Raw genomic sequence first — 21,526 nt, forward strand, 5'->3', positions numbered from 1 at the left:
CGGGTCAAGCCATAATGCAGCCAGTATAGGGCGCGGGCAAACCTTTATAAACTCAACAACAACAACAACCTTATCATACTGCTACCTTTAACTTCTTCGAATAAACTTCAAAAACTGGACATCTTGTACTTTTTACAGCTATCCCTTAACAACCGTTCGGTTCAACACAAACTTTGGTAAACAGAATTAACAAAGAAAAACCATGGTAAAACACTACAAGTTTAGGAAGAAGTTGTTCTTAAATTGATCTATAACTTTTTTAACTTAAAAATGCAGAGTATTGAAAAGGGTTTATTTTTCTTACAGGACAAAGATTGGAGTGTTTTTCTGTGGGCCAAAAGTTCTTTCAAGTACTCTCCATAAAGCATGTAACCAACACTCGTCAAAAGAGGGAGCAAGGTTTTACTACAACAAGGAAAACTTTTAGATACATGGATATCACAGATCAACTTTTACTTATTGCCACATTTATATTAATTTTTTGACCATTTTTGAACTGCTGAAAATAATATAATTTGATATGATGTAAAGTTAATGAACCACTGACTTTCATTTTCTCAGTCCTTTTATGACCCTGAGTAAATAGATGTCAGAAAAAGTTCACTCTGGAAGTAAAAAAAAATCTAAAATGATAAGAATGGTTTCTGTACTACATATCAGAGAGAAAGTCATTCATATAGTTTATTTTGATATAAAATACTCTGGCTATATACTGTTTAATACTGTTCTATAGATATCTAGTCTTCCAAATGTTAAATATTCAATGCTCAAGTTTCTGTGTTCAATGTTTATTGAATTACATGTACATGTATTGTTTCTAAAGTTATCATTAATTTCTTTGCCACTCAACAACATTGTGCATCTATGTTATAGCTAGGATATGGATATAAGATGATGACAGTTATCATTTAAGTTTCCTTCTGACAAAAGGAAAATATCCTATCTGACCACTTTTGGTCTGTAATTTACCCAGGAAGGGTAACAGGAGAAGTTCTGACATGTTTTTTTGCGTTATTGTTTTGGCAGGTCCAAAAACTTCATAACTAGATTATCTAAGATATATTTAAAGATTTTATTATAATACAATTTCATATTTTGTGTATGCTTGTAATATTTTACATTATTTCTTCTTATTTTATATGCATATAGAGGACTGTCTGATATTTTTGAGAATGTGCTTATAAATGGAAAACTACTTTTAGGTTCTTTACCAGGTTTTCATATCGAAATGAATTTTTTTTTTAAAGAAGTTTGAAATTTTGCAAGTAATTGTTACAATAGCAGCATTTCAAAACATCACATGCTCACATTTTGTAAAAAGACTATCCACTTTCTCCAATGCATATCCAGTATGCTGTATCCACTGTTAATCATACATGCCGAATCGCTTGCGGGGGAAAAATCCTGCAGAATTTTCATTTTTTCCCTGGTCTCCTGGCGGGGGACGTATATCCCTTGGAATTTAAACACAAACAAACAAATTAAGACGGGTTTATTCGTGTGTTTTAATGAACAAATATTTTACAACAGGACTGAACTTTAACAAACAAACAACTCCAGGAATTACTAGGAATCAAAATGTATATTAATTTTTTTTGATAAATGCCAAAAGGATACATGATTATTAACTATAACAAGAAGTGATACATTTATTTTTGAGTATTGATCAATGGCAAACAAATATTACTTTTTGAAAAATGTAAGAAACAAATAATATGTGTAATATTTATTCCATTCCCCATTAGTCTAAGTCATCATTTCTGATTGTAAGCAGATTTTTTTTAATTGACTTAGGAGGAAGGTAAACCAATTAAATTGTCTCCTACATACATTTTTTTCAATGACATAATTATTTTGTTCTACAAATGCATAACAGTATACAGTATTTGCATATGACATCACAGTCTCATAAGAATATGGTTTAGAAGCATAAATGAAATACTTTGGATGTACAGAAAGGTAATTAGATGGTCTCGCAGTAGCTATGCGTTGATTGATCAAAATCCCCTGGTCTAACGTTAAAACCTTCAGGAATTTTAGAAAAAAAATGTCACAATCCCCTGGAATGATCTCCAGAAATATGGTATGTATAGTTAATAAAAAATGTGCATAAAAAGTTTTTAATATCTACAAAATTTCTATGTCATAGACTGAAACCGCTGATGTATTTTACATTTGAATTTTCATTCAACTTAAAAGGATAATTGCTAAATTGTATTCATATATATATATATCAGGGCCATTAAAAAAAATACGAAAATTTCATAATAACTTTTGAAGCTTTTGATGTTTACATATATGTGTATTCTGTTAAAGTGCAAGAAAACTAAACAAAATTCATTGAGATTTAGGTGTTTGTTGATTGTTTTAACTATAAAATACTATGAAGGAGCAAACGGTTAAAAAAGGGGATGTATTAATGACTTAGTGATTAAACATGTGTGCATATAATGCTACCACACGTTGAGACTGAATGCAACATGCTTATTATTGGTAAAATGTAAGAACAAGACACAAATCTAAACCAAACTTTCAGAAAAAGCTTTTATGATTGATTTAAATAACAGAGGTTACCTCCTGATAGTTTTTGCATTGGAAACATGTATGACATGTTGAAGGGCATTCCTTTGAAATCCATGAAGAATGAATGGGGATGTCGATATGTATTTGCCAGTACTGGTAGGAGCATAGATGGGTTTCCAAACCATTGATTATTGTCTCATCTGTATTGGTGGTTGTTATGCCTTCAAAGTGGAGCATATAGTAATCAAACAATCTGTCTGTCTGTCCATCCCAACAGTTTCCAATCAATAACTGAATTAGGTTCAGGCCCAGGTATCTCAAACTTGGCAGAGAGGTTGGTCATGACCCGTGGATGAACCTTATTGACTTTGAGGTCAAAGTTCAAGGTCATGGTGATCTTGAGCTGAAAATCTGTTTCTCTTTCAAGATCTGGAAATGGCGTGGTCCCAAGACCTGAAACTTGGTAGGCAGGTTAGTTTTGACCAGATAAACCCTTAAGAATTTTAGGGCAGTGGGTCAAAGTTGTGGTGACTTTGAGTTGAAAATTTGTTTCTGATCAATAACTGAAGAAAATTCGGTGTCCGGAACCTTTGAATTGGTAGAAAAGTTGTTTATTGACTAGTAAATGAACTCAATTGATTTTGAGGTCAGTGGGTAAAATTTAAGGTCAATAATGCCATGTCAATAAGTCTTGTCCTATAAATATGAAACTTAATCAGAATGTTTTCCTTGATAAATTTATAATCTTATAATTCAAAGTTATAATGGGATCACATGGGGTCAAAACTAGGTCACTTGGTCAAATGTTCGGAAAAAGTCGTGTTCTATATTTGTGAAACTTTATCAGAATGTTTTCCTTGATAAAACCTATAATGCGCATAAATGTGGTTCCCATAAGGTAAAAAAACTAGGTCACTAGGTCAAATATTAGAAAAACAGTCAAGAGGCACCTTTTTTCTGTGCGGAACAATGAATTGGTACAGATTGGTTAGATAATGTTCAAACTTGGCCAGAAAGTCCCCCTTGATAAAATCTTGACCGCTTGTTAATGTGGGTCACATGGGGTCAAAAACTAGGTCACTTGGTCAAATCTTCGGAAAATCTTTGAACACACTACAGACATTATATTGGTACAATATTGATGAGACTTTATCAGAATGTTTTTGTTTTCTTTTATGAACTATAAGATTAATTGGAAATTAGGTTGTGCGGTGTCAAAAACAAGGACACTGGATCAAATCTTAGAAAAAAATCTAAAAACCATTCAAGAGGCAGTATATCTTGTCCTATATTTGTAAAACTTTATCAGAATGTTTTCCTTGATAAAACTTATAATGCGCATAAATGTGGTTCCCATAAGGTAAAAAAACTAGGTCACTAGTTCAAATATTCGAAAAACAGTCAAGAGGCACTTTTTTTCTGTGCAGAATAATAAATTGGTACAGATTGGTCAGATAATGTTCAAACTTGGCCAGAAAGTCCCCCCTTGATAAAATATTGACTGCTTGTTAATGTTGGTCGAAAGGGGTCAAAACTAGGTCACTAAGTCAAATCTTAGGAAAATCTTTGGAACACACTAGAGGCATCATATTTTTTTCCAATATCAATGAAAATTTATCAATGATTTCCTTCATCAGCTCTAGGATTAATTTGAAATTTGGTCATGTGGTGTCGAAACTAGGTCACTAGAAAACCTTTGGAATACCTTTTGAACACACTTGAGACATTATATTTGGTACAATATTCATGAAACTTCATCAGAATGTTTTCCTTCATTAACTCACATATTATTTTGAATCTAGGTCTTCCTTCTGTACTTCAGAAAAATCTTGCATAGAGCATTGCTCTTTATCAAAAATATTCTCGCAACTATCATTAATCGCCTTTGCAACTGAAATACCAATGCTCCTGTACATGCTGGAGTTATTGTGAGAAATAAACAGGTATGCCATCCATGTCATTCTTATGTTGCAGTTCTTTTATTACCACAGGCTGCTCTGTGCAGGATATATTACTGCCCACTTTACCATCCAATTTCAAAGTTGTTTTGATCAAATGACCCGGCAATCATTTCTGTGATAAAGTATTATATATTTTCTTTTACATTTTGCATAATGCCAACTTTAATACTCTGAAAATCATATTATTTAATAAATCTAATCAATGAAAACTGAATGGTTGTTTCATTTGTTTCCATGAGGTGCTGGCAAAAGTTGTTTGTAGAACTTAATGTCCCCTCAAGCGCCACTTTATTTGAAACATGAAAGATAGCATTGACAATGAACATAACCTACTGACACTACAATATTGTTCATCTACTGTTATTATGTCAACTTCATAGCAATTGTTGGCTTCGTCTTATTGACAACAAAACACTGGTAAAGGGAAAATTACCTCTGCAGTGTCCTGGTTATAGGTCAAACTTCTTGTACAGACAGTTTTCAAATCAAAATTAACTGATCATGCCTTTTGATGTAATGCACACCCTCAAAAACAATACAACCTACCACTAAAATTTCATGGCCCCAGCAGGTTGATATTCCAAAGGTATATTGCAGTAATTATCTCCTGTATTTACAAGTAATTTTATTATCTCCCACCGAAAGGCAAAGTGGATATAGTAGTAATGGTAGACTGTGTGTGTGTCTTGGCAATCTTGTCCGTAGCATAATTATAGTGCCTTTAAAAGCCTGTGAGGTATTTACCTCAAATTTCATAGACAGGAAGATCACAGTGAGGAGAAGTGCACTGCACAGGAACTCTGGGTGCAGTATTTTTTTAGTTATCAACCTTTGTTAATCCGCCGCCACAGAAAGGGCAGGGGATAATAGGAATGCACTTTGGACTATAACTAACTTATGCATGGTTGGATTACCATATACTTGGTACAAATGTTGTCCTAATTGAAAACATGTTCTGTGACCATTACCCAGATCCATACCTCAAAGGTCAAGGTCAGACGTGACATTTAAAGGTTAGAGTACACAAGTCATGCTAGTTTTCGGGCTATAACTAACTTATGCATGGATGGATTACCATATAACTTGGTACAAATGTTGTCCTAATTGAAAACATGTTCTGTGACCATTACCCGGGTCCATACCTCAAAGGTCAAGGTCACACGAGACATTTAAAGGTCAGAGTACACATGCTCGTCTCTGCGCTATAACGAACTTATGCATTGATGGATTACCATATAACTTGGTATAAATGTTGTCCTAATTGAAAACATGTTCTGTGACCATTACCCGGGTCCATACCTCAAAGGTCAAGGTCACACGAGACATTGAAAGGTCAGAGTACACATGCTCGTCTCTGCGCTATAACTAACTTATGCATTGATGGATTACCATATAACTTGGAACAAATGTTGTCCTCATCAAGATGGTGTTCTGTGACCTTGACCTGGGTCCCTACCACAAAGATCAAGGTCACACGAGACATTTAAAGGTCAGAGTACACATGCTCACACCTTGTTGTATTTTTGTAGATGGTCACCCAAAGAAGTCTCCTGTGAAATTTCAATAAGTTTGACTTGGTAGTTTTTGAGGAAATGCTTTTTTTAAGAAAAACAAGAAATTGGCCCAGGGCGTGGCCAGTTGTTCCCAGGGACATAATTTGGAAAAAAAAATGGTGGAGGACTACTACATGATGCTACATACATAATATCAATGGTCTGGGCCCAGTGGTTTCAGACAGGAAGATTTTCAAAGATTGCTCTGTATAAGTATTAATGAAATTTGTCACACGCCAGTGTTAAGATTTTAAATTTTTCTATTCATGGTAACTGCATGGCACCACCCACAGAACATCCCTGTTAAGTGTCATCAAAATTGGCCAGCAATTGTTGACTACAGACATGGACCTATCACAACAGCTCAGCTTGAGCACTTACCTTAAAATGTACACAATCACCACATTAACGATTTGTTTAACTAAAGGTTTATTATTTCAGATATTTAGATCTACTGGTCCACTCAACCGTAAACAATTGCTTGTGAATGCGATATAGTCTTCAGTTTTGATTGTATCTTAATCAAACTTATACAGTAGTTAAATATCAATGAGAACTCAATTCCTTTTGAAAACGAGCCAGATCCACCCACATGACTGGATAATAACCCTTGAAATTATCAAAATTGCTTCTGTAACTAAGTAAAAAAATACAGTCTAAGAGAGACAACCTGTTTTAAGAGGGTCGTTTCACTTTACTCTTCCATGCCTTTGTTACAAAGGTGATAATTACAGTTAAAGAGGGTTGGTTGATTATTAACTCTAATGACCAAAGGCAAGAAGAGCTTTTGTGATGGCGCAGTGTTAATATTCCTGTCTGAAACCACTAAGCAAAGACCTTTGATAGTTATCATGTAGCATCATATGACGGCCCCTTATCAAGTTTGTTCAAATTATGCCCCTGAGGTCAAAAATGGCTCTGCCCCTTTTGACCTACTTTCGAAATTTTTAAGCAATGAAATTTGGACTATGTCTGCAGTTTTGAAAACAAATATCAATGTTGTGCTTGATGACCTTTTGACCTATTTTCTTATTTATAAAGCTACAAAAAGAAAATTAAATGGACCATGTTTACAATTCTGAAAACAAATATAAATGTTGTGCTTGGATGACCTTGAATGTAACCATTTGACCTACTTTCTTATTTTTGAAGCTACAGCAATGACATTTGGACCATACATAGATTTGAAAACAAATATTAATGTTGTCCTCGGCTTGACCTTTTGACCTACTTTCTTATTTTTGAAGCTACAGCAATGACATTTGGACCATGTGTACATTTTTGAAAACAAATATTAATGTTTCCTTGACTGACCTTGACTGTGACCTATTGACCTTATTTCTTATTTTTCAAGCAACCGAAAGGAAATTTTGGCCATGTGTACAATTTTGAAAACATATATCTATGTTGTGCTTTGGTCACCTTGGCTGTGACATTATCACCAACATTCTTATTTTTGAAGCTACAGCAATAAAATTTGGACCATGTGCACAAATATCTAATTTCCCCTCGGATGACAGTGACCGTGATCTTTCTTATGTTTGAAGCTAATGCAATGAAATTTGGACCATGTGTACAGGTTTGCAAACAAGAGCTATCACAGAGACAGTGCGCTCGACTATTCCGCCGCTTTTCGGTGTATGGATTGAAGTTTTGGCGAAACATGCATGGATCACTGTTAGATTAGATTTCAATGCAATACATGATGTGCTGAGATATTTACATAAATTGAATAGGAAAATATTTGAGGTGGTACACAAACTTTAATGTAAATTATAAGTCAAAAAAGGGGCATAATTCTGTCAAAATGCTTGATAGAGTTACCTCCTCCTGTGTACAGGTTGGGGGCATGATGGTGAACAAGTGTATAAAGTTTCAAAAACTGGATGTCAATGGACTTTGAAAATATTTGAGGTGGTACACAAACTTTAATGTAAATTATAAGTCGAAAAAGGGGCATAATTCTGTCAAAATGCTTGATAGAGTTACCTCCTCCTGTGTATAGGTTGAGGGCATGATGGTGAACAAGTATGCAAAGTTTCAAAGCCATATGTCAATGGACTTTGAAAATATTTGAGGTGGTATGCAAACTTTAACGTAAATTCTAAGTAGAAAAAGGGGCAATATTTTGTCTAAATCTTGATAGAGTTACCTCCTTCTGTAAGACATATGTCAATGGACATTGAAAATATTTGGATGGTACGCAAACTTTAACATAAGTGGCTACGCCGATGCCGACGCTCGGGTGACTAAGATAGCTCTCCTGATTCTTCGAATAGTCGAGCTAAAAATAAAGAAATTGATATTGACAGGTGACCTCAAAGTTTTTTACCTTCTTTCTTATTTTTCGAAACTTCAGCAATGAATCTTGGACCATGTGTAATTTTGAGAACAAATATCAAGCTTAGATAATTGGTGTGTAGCATTGTCTTTTGGTCCTCTCCCTTGCCTTTGTGAACTATCAGTATGTTGCCTATGAATTGAAAATGACCAGAAGAGCCATGCCAGTAGAGCATAAGCCCTAATGAGCCTCTTGTTTTCAATCTTACAATTTGAAAATTCTTCTCAGGGGAGCATTTAAGGGTAATCTGGGCCCTCTTGAGTTAACTATATTAAGTACATGCATTAAGTGGCCAACTGCTAATGCTTCCACGACCACTAATTATTTACCCCATGAAGCCATATAAACACTTATTAGCGGCCACTTATCCCTATACGCTTTTGCTAATAAATTTTTCAAATACACAGCTTTGTGTACTAAAGTTTAAGGAAAAGTACAAAATCCTCGGATTGGACCATAAATGCAATAAAGTTATTTTATCTACATTTGTATTTAACCTTCTTTAATGATAATGGTACTGCTGATACTAATGGTGGTGTGAGGTGGTGGTTAAGATACTGAAGTGGTTAAAATGTTCAATGTGGTTTAGTGGTCACCTGTCCTAAGCATCCACTTTGACCTTTTCCCAAAGGTGGCTACTGAATACAGGTTTGACTGTACTTTTTTCATTTCATTATTTTATGGCATTTTTTTGCCATCAAGAGAAGCAATTTTTTAACAGTGGGTCACTGAGTAATAATGGTTCTTTTTGACACAAACATTCACATTGCTCTACTAATATTCATAAAATTCATTCAAAAACTCGCCTAAAATTGACACTGCTGTGGATAGAGTTATGGTAAATGTACACTGCACTCTTATTGTGTTAAACCATTGTATGAGGTTTAATAAAATTAAATGTTTTCTTTCATAACATCATTCACTAGTTAAAAAGATTAAAGGACAAAGTTTATTATACTGGTTCGTAATATACTCGGCAAAGAATTGTGACAAGTCGTTTAAATATTGGTATTACAAAACATTTATCAATCATAATACAAAAAGAAATCAAACTACAAAATTCATGCATTCTGTTTTTTTCAGTACAGACCTTTCCACCAAGTATATATGAGAGTTTTAAGTCAGAATATTGGATGTTTACAAAAAAGTAATATAAATAACTCGTGCATCACATTTTTATTGACAAAAATGTATTTAATCATATACAATCATGTATTCCTGTATGAAAAATCTATCAATGATTTTATTTACTATGAATTATGTCCAATTATTTTCAAAATTAACATTAACATTTTATTTACTATGAATTATGTCCAATTATTTTCTAAATTAACATTGAAACTGTTCTGGTAAAGGACACTATACTCTGGATTTTACTTGAGACTAAGTTCTTCTGACATATGTATATCACTGATTGTACTTGAAACACAAGATTAAAACTTTTGATATCTGGCAGGTAAACTACTCTTATTTTGCCAAGGATCACCTGCACTTATTTTTGTATCAAAATATAATACTGTTATAGGAAACATAAGCTGCTATTAGATACTGAATCAAAAGCATTTAGACAGAATGACTGCATCATTGGTTGCCTATATGAAGACAGCAGCTGTAGGTGATCCTGGGCACAATGTGGATAGTTTATTTCCAGTAACGGTGTTAATGATGTGATTAGGTATTATTAGGTATTACTCATGGAAATATTACTGGAAAGACAAAACATTAATGTAACACAAGGCATGTATTGCTAATGTCTGGCTTATCTTCGGGCAAAAACATGTAGTATACAAAAAAGAAAGACAAAACCATGGTGAAGTTTTACAAATGCCAAGGTGTCAACTAGAGGGTTCCTTGTATTCCAAAGAAGGCCAGCTGAAGGCCTCAGCTTTCCGCAACATGATTTCAACCTTTGTACCCAGAAGCTTCACACTGCTCTGCCCAGGAATGATGGCCTGAAATGCACACAACTCTTATAATTAATGGATATACATGTATCGGGGAATGTTGGGAGGCTCTATTTTGTTTGTCACATTTCTCAATCTCATTTCATCATGTTCTCCTGTGTACTCCCTTGTATGTGTGAATGAGTCAGGATGAGGCTGTTACTGTTGCCCACAAAATGTTGTATAATTACAGTGTGTAACTCTGTATGCAATAGGCTGATGGTCTTATAGGAATTTTATTTAGTCAATGTTATTCATGATCTTTATCTTAGGATAAAGACTTGTAAGATTTTAAATCATGGTGCATCATCATGTTTAAGATAGACAACCTGTAGTGAAATGAGCAACCAGGAACGACTCAATAAATGAATAACCAATGTCTAAAAAAGCTCACATTTCTGAGAATAAGAGTCTGATTGAAGATGCTCTTGCCGCCCTCAAATGTGATGTGTATATGACAAGTGATACGGTTCACCTCCACATACGTCTGATCGGGGGCCGGAAGTTTGGAGAAAACGGAGATGTTGATATTTGGTCCTGTCTGAAACCAGTCCATTCTGCAGTTCTTCTTGGTGTCTTCAATCTATACAAACAGAACAAACTTTATGATAAGAGCGATCACTGGAGATAATATATGTTTCAAATGATGTTCCTTTTCCCACTGTAATTCAACCCTGACATTTAATGTTGTCTGTGTGTCTATAATTTGTACCTGTAACTTTCTCTTGTATGGACAAATTTTAAATTGACTTGCCACATGTGTTCAATATACCAAGACAATGTGTCATGTGCAAGACCCGTGTTCCTACCTCTAAGGTCAAGGTCACACAATGGAATGCTGCATATAAGGACATAGAGTATAGGTTATCGTGTCCAGGCTGTTACTTACACTTGTATGGACAGATTTTAAAACAACTTGCCACATGTGTTCGACATACCAAGACAAAATGTCGTGTGCAAGACCCATGTCCCTACCTCTAGGGTGAAAGATACACTTAGTGGGCCAAAACACACTTTTAGCTTAGTTGTCAAGTGTCTCACATACAAAGTATTTAAAACATAATCAAAACATTTAGGGCAATTAAGAAAATAATGCATGTCAATGCATTTATTGCATGTTTTATGCATTATGAGTAGTACAAATGGTTTTGAATAGTTTTAACCTATTTATCTTTGCGTGTACCGTAGCTGTCTGAAAAATATGCAAAGTTTTGTCTACAGTCAGTACATAGTGACTACTTTTTGATCACTTGAAGTAACTTGAGTATCACTTTAAGTGACCTTATGCCCATTTTCAATGAAAAGGCAGAAATTGGAAAACAATGTGCAGTAAGAATATGAACAGTTGTAGCATTATTGTCCACAAGTAGAAAAACATTTTTTTTCATAGCAAAACAGGAAGTCGGCCAATATGTTGTTGTTGTTGTTGTTTATCAATTATGACCTCTTGTTGTATTTTTGTAGAGGGACATGCTATGAAGCTTCCTGTGAAGTTTCAGTGAATTTGGACAAGTAGTTGTAGAGGAGATGTTTTTATTTTAAAGCAAAACAGGAAGTTGGCCATTTTCTTGTTGTTGCTGTTGATCAATCGTGACCCCTTGTTGTATTTTTGTAGAGGGTCACCCAAGGAAGCTTCCTGTAAAGTTTCATTGAATTTGGAGAGATAGTTTCAGAGATGTTTTTTAAAGCAAAACAGGAAGACAGTCATTTTGTTGTTGTTGCTGTTGTTGTTGTTAATCAATCATGACCCCTTGTTGTATTTTTGTAGAGGGCCACCCAAGGAAGCTTCCTGTAAAGTTTTATTGAATTTAAACTGGTAGTTTCAGAGGAGATGTTTTTTTTAAAGCAAAACAGGAAGTCACCCATTTTGTTGTTGCTGCTGCTGTTGTTGTTGTTGTTGTTGTTGTTGTTGTTGTTGTTGTTGTTGTTGTTGTTGTTGTTGTTGTTGATCAATCGTGACTCCTTGTTGTTTTTTGTAGATGGTCACCCAAGGAGGCTTCCTGAACAGTTTCATTGAATTTGGACTGGTAGTTTCAAAGGAGATGCTTTTTAAAGCAACACAAAAAGTCGACCATTTTGTTGTTGTTTTATTCTATAATCAGTTCTCTTGGTGATTTTAATTACTTCATTAGTGTTTTTCTACGTTTGAAATAGCCTAAATTAGCTCTTACATGACAATTTTTTTACTAAGATTGTGTGTACATACACAAAATAAATGGTAATGCGACTGTGTCGCATCAAACCATTAACTTATAAATGTAAGTACATACTTACAACCTTGAACCATTACTTAATGCATATAATACACTTTTAAAATTAAAATAAAGCACTTTAAGCGTTGACAGGCTTTAAACCTGCTACGATTTGTGAGTATAGTTATTTTAATGCCCAATGGGACGGAATATGTGGTAAGATTTCTCAGTTTGTCTCAGGAATTTCAGCCAGAGTCTTGAGGATGTTGTATATACATATTTATAATATATTTCTAATATAAATCTGTTTATTTTGTCCACGAGTGACATAGGTTGAGGGCAATATAAAGATACATCAATACATACTTGGAATAATGAGTATGTGGGTGAATCCATCAAGAGGAATTTTGTGCGAGGATCCTGTCATGGGAGAAAAAGACCGTAATGTCCAACGTATTTTGTTGGATGCATTTGGTTTAGCTGTCATACCCTAAATTAAATACGATTCAGTTATGCTGGAAGTGTTGAGTAGATTTTACTAAAAAGTACCTAAATGTTTTATCTGTGGCAGTGCATTGTTTATTAAACCAAAGCTCCAGAAAAGGTTTCATTTGTTATTGAGTTTTACTCCATACTTTTAAGTAATTATTTGAATATTCTACATAATAAATGAGTATTGTAAGTGACTGATACTCAATGCTTTTGATTTAATTGAGTATCAACATAAAAATCTAAAAGTATATGCGAAGGAATTCATGAACATGAATATACCATCTTTAGATGTTGATGTTAATTTGTCTTACAATTACATGACTATACTCACAAAATGTAGCAGGCACTTAGCCATTCAACGCTTTAAGCGCTTTTATTACCATTTGTGTATATTAGGTTAACAAATATTAATATGCTGCAGGAATTTATCTTTGATGTTTATTTTGATCTTATAAATTTACGAAAATGTCTTTTGTAATATTGTACATATAACTCTTTCATTAACCCTTTAGCGCATGTATACGAGATAGGCCGACATAGCTCATTAGCAGATGTAAACGCATCTGGCTGATCCTATACACTACTGGATGTAAACCCATCTCCCGCATATTTCAATAGGGTCATTTCAATACTTCAATATTGCATCTTTCTTTTTGTAAACAATATCCCGGATGTTTATAAAGCTGAAGATTAACCTTTTGTGTATTGATTTTCCCTCGAAAATGTCTGTCGTCTGCTAAAACTTGAAGGTCATTATTTATACTGCCAATCACAGGTGTGAGATCCTACTGTGACGTAATAAAACCTCAAGGAATGGCAGTACTGTACAGTATGGAATTTCCCCCAAAACATTGATGCGTAAATCAATGAAATTATTGTCAGTTTAATTTACCATTGAAATCAATAAAGATAATAATTATTTGTAGATAATATTTTGTGTTACAAACAATAGAAACAATAAGTAGCTGAGAAAATAATGAGTAAATTTTCTGCTGAGCTAATCGATGGCCAGCATGGTTCCGGTCGTAAAACAGGTCAAGTAAACAACATTTGTGCAAGCTTTGATGATTTAGATCTTTTTATTCATTACTTGGAAAACATTTATCGGCTTTCTTTTTGTAAAGAATTTTATGAGGGGGTAATAAAGTTAAACAGACACTCTGGACTGGATCTCTCAGCTGGATGACACGGATAATCCTGCCACATTTCTGTGTATCATACACAAGAACATCAATTGTCGGCTTTTTAATCCAGATGTGTCTTTTTTATGATAGGGGTAATAAAATTTAGATCGATCCCAGCATATTATTACCCTTTGATTTAATGCAATTATGACATTTCAAAGAAATGTTACAATTCCATCTTGGAAATGCATTCACAGATGAAATAAAAGAATTTTATATTTCATCATTGACACCATTTATTAGATAAATTAATTACCTATAAAAAATGTATTCACATAAAAAAGATTTGGAAACAATTATTTGGAGTAATATTGATTTTAAGGTCATACTGCTGTATTCATTTGCTCATTTTCGAATATCCTGAAAAGTACCTATACAGATAAGGACTGCTTATCAGTAAGATGGCTATTGACTGGGAGGTGTAATCTGGCCACTTGTCTATGTGCTAAAGGGTTAACCAAGTTTTTTTTAAGTTTTGAGATAAAATGCCTACGACTAAAAACCGTTGTAACTTTTCCCTGCTAAAATTGCCATGGGTTTAAGGAGAGAAAAATGCATATGTTTTATAAAGTTGTACAGGTGTACAAAGGATGAATGTTAAAATACCCCAAAATAAAATAACTTCTCCCTGAATTAAATGTTTCACCTTTGTGAAACCAAATACAATACAATTGTAATTTACAGAGGAAATACCCACACAGATTAAGTAAATGTCGGCATAAAAACACAGAGTTAGTCAATTAAAGAGGCATGTCTCGGAGTTAAGAATTGTAAATATGCATTGAATGCTGGGATAGTGTTTCAGTATTTCATTGAGAATATATAAAATTTCATTAATAAGATAAGAAATTACATATTGATGTGTGTTTACATTATGGATACCGAAAAAATGCTATTTCTTTCGTTATAATGATATTTATTGATAGTTGTTAAATAAAGTCATTTAAGGCATTCCATAGTGGTTTAACTTTCTGACAGTTCCAAAAGAAGTGGTTTATTGTCTTGATTTGTATGTTACAAAAATCACATAAGTTAGAATTTTTTATTTTGCATCTATGCAAATATGTATTTGTGTGTATTATTCTTAATAAGTATTTATATAGAAAACTTCGCAATGATGTATCATTCGCGCTTATGTAAATTAAATTGTATATTTATATTCCATCCAATATTTCTATATTTGGGAATGTATGTGGCCATTTGACTACCAAATGTTGGCTTCATTATGTTCACCAAATACTAAGTTAAATGTGAGTACAAGCAATAAACTGTGTACCTCTGGTTTGATCCAGAGATGTTTTCCCGAGGCACAGCCTTCCTGGGCCAGAAAGTTTGTGAAATCTGAAGTCTTCCTTTGACAACACGACCAGTATTTCATTCTGAAAAAGTTATGACAAACATCAAAAAAAAACAATCACCCTCGTAAGACAGCGCGCTCGACTACGCCACTTTGACTTAGAATACAATAACGATGTAATAATACCAAGTTTGGTCTCTTTATGTCAAACCTAACTAAAATTATTCGATACATAAAGTGACTTTGATGCTGCCCTCCAACCAGCCCGCCCAAACAATGACGCAAGTCATTCAAATAACTTGATTTCCCATTATGAAAATGTGGTTAAGAATATAAAAATATGCCTTTCAAAGGAAATTTAAAAAAATCAAAAAAATCAAGGGCCATAATTTGTATTTAGGCTTAAAACGGAGTTATGTTTCTTGTTGTAAGATGGTCGTAAATAATTTTGAATTTTATCAAGTGTATTTAATGAATGGTATAGAAGTTTTTTTTATTAAAATCCCAACTTGCCCTTAACTTTTACTTGCCTAAAACTTTAACCTCAGTCAATCAGGGGCCATAACTTGTATTAAGGATATGGAGTTATGTAACCTTATTGGGTGATGGTCCTTAACAATTGTGTGAAGTATTAAATCAATTGAATGAAGGGTATAGAAGTTATTAAACAAAATCCCAACCTGCCCTAAAACTTTAACCTAAGTTCCATAGTCAATCAGGGGCCATAATCTGTGTAAAGAATGATATGGAGTTATCTAACCTCATTATGTGATGGCTCTAAACATCTGTGTGAAGTATTTAGTCAATTGAATGAATGGTATTGGAGTTTTAAGTGAAAATCACAACTTGCCCTAAAACTTTAACCTGCCCTAAAACTTTAACCTAAGTCAATCAGGGGCCATAACTTGTATTTAGGATAATATGGAGTTATGTAACCTCATTGTGTGATGGTCCTTAACAACTGTGTGAAGTATTAAGTCAATTGAACAAAGGATATAGAAGTTATTAATAAATATTCCAACTTGCCCTAAAACTTTAACCTAAGTTCCATAGTCAATCAGGGGCCATAATCTGTGTAAAGAATAATATGGAGTTATCTAACCTCATCATGTGATGGCCCTGAACAACTGCGTGAAGTATTAAGTCAATTGAATAAAGGATATAGGACTTATAAGTGAAAATCCCAACTTGCCCTAAAACTTTAACCAGACTCCGACGCTGGGGCGAGTAGTATAGCCCACCTATTCTTCGAATAATCGAGCTAAAAATGCATATTGTGTGAGTACACATCAACCAACAGGCTTTACATTGATAAGTGTATATTCATTTGTTGTACCACTTCTTAAAGTTAGAAAATCAATTTCAGGTGGCACAAAGTAAATTGGGTCCTCACTCTCAATGGCAAATTTTACAGATCTTTCAATGCCAAACAGAGGTGTAGAAAACTTATTTTTAAATCTTGTTCATGAAATATTTTATGACAAGTGTCCCAAGTTATATGAAGGATAATTGTGACAAATCTACTGAAATTCAATCATATGGCAGTAGATCTAGCTAAAAAAATTATGTCCCGCAACTGCTGATGGTTTTACAGCATCTACCTTTTATGACAACAGTATTAAGGATTGGACCATGCTTTCAAATAGTAACAAAGAGGCAAAATCAAAATATGTTTTTAAGCAACTTTGAAAATTCACCTTTTTAAGGATATGAAGAAGTCTGAGAAATCTGTTTTTGTGTATTCATAAACTTTAATTATTTTATAATTATTTCCAGGAACTTGCATATTCAGTAAATAGTTTGTATTACCCGGTATACTTTTTTAGAAGTATTATATTTTTCTTTTAAAATAGTTCATTTCATAACCGATGTGGTGTAAATATTTTAAAATTATGTGATACTTATTATAGTGTATTTGCAAATATAACAATTCAACATATCTGAGTACATATAAATTTCAAATAATTTGGTACTCTTGGTGATATTTAATGACCACATAATTTTGAAATATTTACAAACCATGTAAAACATGAAAAGGGAAACAATGCTTGATAAACTGCCAGCAAACGTTGAGAAAGTCCATTTACATCATTTCCCCTTGTTGCATAATGCTGAATATCACTAGTCTACCACAACTATAATATCTTAAAAGTTTAAGCATGAATACAATACTAGTTCAGTACAAATTTATATGCCTAACTAGTAACAGAAGTCTGCTTTCTGAGAGGTGATGGATTTGTGACATTTCAGAAGTGTGTGTAAACTCACCCTTCATGAAAGATGGCTGTTCCAGGGTGATATTCACACTTCTCTGAGTTACTCTCTGGTGCTTTATAAATCTGCAATGTATTTTCAAAATAAGTAAATGATTATAATAAAACATTTGGACATTTAAACTTTTAGCTCTATTGCAAAATAAATTGTGAAATTGATAGTTATTTATACACATTTGAAAGAGTCTGCAGAAGTGTCAATTGGGTAGAAAGCAAGTTATAACAAGACCGCCAACTGTCACAAAATACATCCATCCAAAGAAACAAAGTTTCATGATAAGTGGTTGTACTTTAAGCCAAATTTAGAGATCAAACACTTGCCAATTCAAGGGTGATAACTATTGAGTGACTAAGGTGACATTGCTGGTTATCATTGCGGACAAAGATATTCTGCTCATACACATTCTGATCAAATTTGCTGATGATTCGAAATGGTCTTCAGAAGTAATTGATCAGACAAGACCAATTCGAGGTAATTTCTATTATTACAGGGCGATAACTCTCTAGTGACTACAGCCATGTGGCTGGTTACTGAATTGTCCGAGATATTATGCCAATACACATGGACAAAGGCTTAAATAGTTATTGAGCTTATACCAATTTGGATAATTTCTATAATTAAAAAGTGATAACTGAGTGACTAGAGCTATATACTACTCCCGATGAAATGCAAAAAAGTTAAACACATTTAAGCATAAATACGAAGTGCACATCTTGAAATGTGCATATCATTTGTTACAAAAAGGTATATTATCTGCTCATTATGTTAAAGATTGAAATAACTGTTGTTTTATAAATTATGTTTTATTGAGTGTCTGTCGGTGTGTACATGATGTATACTGAAATGACTTAGAATGTTATGTTAATAAAACATGATTTGTATAGAATAATTATATTCAAAACATCAATAGTTCTTGTATACGAATGTATAAGTGTGATGCAGATGTTTTATGATTACCAATATCATTCTGTTTTTGTTTGCTTGTTTTTCTTCCTAAAAGGCCACATTCTAAATATGTTGTTGTTATGGTTGAACCTGTAATTATGTCATAATGTGTATATACCTTTTCTAAATAAAGATATTATTATTATTATTATTATCAAACTTATTCAAGATGTGCCAATACACTTTCTGACCAAACATGGTAATAATCTGAATGAGGCACGACATACTTGACCCAGCTCAGCCAGACTGCTCGTAAAATACAGGTAAGACTTTTTTTAAATAGGCGTTAAAAGCTACATGAATTTCTACTTACCGCCTGACAGCCGGTATTTTTACATTGGGTCCCAACTTTCACTTCTGTTTCCCCATTACCAGTGTCTGAAAACACACAGTTGGCATCATTATTACAGCTATTCTTTATCAAATTGTCAACTAGAGCTGTCACTGATTGATATTAATACCCCTAAACCCTGCCCTCGTAACAAATCGCAGTTAAATATTTACAAATCCAACCTTTAATTGACAATGATGTGGAGTTATAGTTCTTGTACATTGCACTTTCTCTCATTGCGCTTCACAATTGAATAAAGTTAATTTAAATTCCATCCATTAGTTTTCAGGTTATGCTCAGGCTTAAAACAGAAACAAAGGGCAATAACTCTGTAATTGACTAAAATAGAGTAACATAACAATGCAACACTGACACACCAGCAATGATATGTAGGCACACTGCAATGCAACCCTTGCACACAAACCTTGTATAAATCTTGCAGACTTCAAAATGTTGACAAATTTAACACTCCTGATATTCATTGATTTATGTGTTTTTCTCCCTCTTACATGTATACTGTAAAATCATAAATATTCATGGGACTTTATTTTTTGTGGATTTTGTGGGTTAGCTTATCCACAAAATTCAAGATCCCAACAAAATTTTTACCTTTAACTCTGAAATCGTATGTCTATGTAAAATGGTATACATGTATTCACATGAACATACATGGTCAGGGTATACAATGATAAGTACCTTAATCATTGTTTATTTTACTATTTATATGTTTTGTACTATATATTATTTAACCTCAATGATAACAAATTAAAGTCAACCATTAGTACTTGTATTATAGTGTTTTTGTATGACATTGCCGGAACATTAAAACAAGCTGAGTATCAACCTCATGTGTTTTCACAGTGTGCAAATATACTTAATTGACATCCACTTCACTATTTTATATCCTTGATGTGGGTGCATCTTTATTCATGATATTTGAATTACTGATCAAACTGTAATTGGCATGCGTATCTGCGCTAATAGACATAATCCCATTGTTTTGTCCTTTATTGCATGACATAGATGATACATGGCACAAGATCGGCACATTGAGAATTTGTAGACAAGATTTTAGGTAGGATGACAGTTTCGATAATCTAATTTTCCAAAAATTTGAAAATCTACGAATTAAAATACCCCCGAAATTGTCTTCTTTTTTTTTAAAAAAACCACGAAATTTCAAGCCCATGAATATAAATGATTTTACAGTATATCTCATTTCGGCTAGAAAAAAACTGTAAGTTAAGTGTTCAGTCCATACATCTTCAACCAAAATATTCACGTAATTAATAAACTTAAAGGCAAATTAAAGTTTGTGAGTTTGGACAGACAGATATATATTACTTTTAGGCACAATAACATTTTTTCCCCATCCCTATTTTTTGCTAGTCTAGTTATGAAGATGATGAGTGTTATGATAAAAATGATGCAAGTATTCCAGTTTGCTTAACCTACACCAGATTTGACTGAAGCCAATAGACACTGTTAACATGTTTCTTTAAAAAACAGACCAGTGACATGAGTCAGTGAGTTGTAGAGAAGCCAGTGAGTTGTATAGTAGCCTACTTGTGGTATCTGCAGCCTGTAGGGTCATTTGCTGAAGAGCCTTCTCGAAGGCCTTCTCCAGGGAGGGTGCGACAGAGACAGGAAGGCGTGTAATTGGTTCGTCCACAGGGGGTCGCTCCACCTCACCCACCTCAATCTTCTGCTTCATCATCTGAGGTTTCCCTTCTTTCTCCTTTTCTTCCTGCTTATACAATGTGTTTAGTGCAATACTTTACTTATTCAACATATTCATCATACAGTAAAATTGTGGTCGTTCGAGTTCGAACAGGCGGTTGTTTGAGAACCTGCGGTCCCTCGAGGTCCGAGCTTGGTTCCGAACATATTTCCTTCTATTTTCAGATAAAATATACTGACGGTGCATCGAAACATAAATAAGTCGAGGAGTGGAGCGCTATAGCTGGTCCCAAATACACAAATCATGCACAAAACCTTATGGCTCCCTCGAGGTCATAATTTCACACTTTATCCCAAACATGTGTTCCAAAATAAACAAACAATTGCTAGGTGTTTTCGCAAGTTGTAAAAATTGCAATGACAGTTAAAAGGAAAATTGAAACTCGGGTCGTTCGAAACATCGTTCCCTCGAGGTTTCAGCTCGGACCCCAGCGTCCCTGAGCGATCACAGTTTTATTGTATTATCTAAATATAAGGCCACAACAAATTAATGTTCTGTTTAAGAATGCCAAACCAGGCTTTTCCTCTGAAGTCATGTTGCATAAAGCAATCATGTAATATAATGTCTGTGACAACTTCCAGAAGACTTAAACAGGTTTATAATAAATATGGTGTGGGGTATTTCCTTTAAATTACACTTTAAGGGTAAATACTGTTGTATTTCATCAGGATTGTCATTCTTATTATTAATTATTATAACATATAAGAAATATAAGTTTAGCTGATCTCCTCTCCTGTCGCAACTAAATG

General features: G+C 33.8%; 2 protein-coding genes across 4 annotated transcripts in view; one reads left to right on the top strand and one right to left on the bottom strand.

The window, feature by feature from the left end:
• LOC128237522 (cytochrome b-245 heavy chain-like) overlaps positions 1-4,801 on the top strand; it is a 161,678-nt gene extending 156,877 nt beyond the window's left edge. For both annotated transcript variants that reach the window (XM_052953104.1, XM_052953105.1), the window contains exon 16: positions 307-4,801. In XM_052953104.1, the coding sequence (XP_052809064.1) occupies positions 307-427 (121 nt within the window). In that variant the 3' untranslated portion in view covers positions 428-4,801. The remainder of the gene's footprint in view (positions 1-306) is intronic.
• Positions 4,802-9,535: 4,734 nt separating this feature from the next.
• LOC128238582 (cysteine and histidine-rich domain-containing protein 1-like) overlaps positions 9,536-21,526 on the bottom strand; it is a 37,806-nt gene continuing 25,815 nt past the window's right edge. The window contains exons 4-9 of one of the 2 annotated variants that reach the window (XM_052954645.1): positions 20,603-20,786; positions 19,019-19,083; positions 17,755-17,825; positions 15,466-15,568; positions 10,716-10,904; positions 9,536-10,330 (exon numbers count right to left, since the gene is read on the bottom strand). In XM_052954645.1, coding sequence (XP_052810605.1) covers positions 10,214-10,330; positions 10,716-10,904; positions 15,466-15,568; positions 17,755-17,825; positions 19,019-19,083; positions 20,603-20,786 — 729 coding nt within the window. In that variant the 3' untranslated portion in view covers positions 9,536-10,213. The remainder of the gene's footprint in view (positions 10,331-10,715; positions 10,905-15,465; positions 15,569-17,754; positions 17,826-19,018; positions 19,084-20,602; positions 20,787-21,526) is intronic. The other variant, XM_052954646.1, reaches the window with a different exon arrangement.

Source organism: Mya arenaria, chromosome 6 (genome assembly GCF_026914265.1).
Source record: "Mya arenaria isolate MELC-2E11 chromosome 6, ASM2691426v1".
Classification (NCBI taxonomy): Eukaryota; Metazoa; Mollusca; class Bivalvia; order Myida; family Myidae; genus Mya; species Mya arenaria.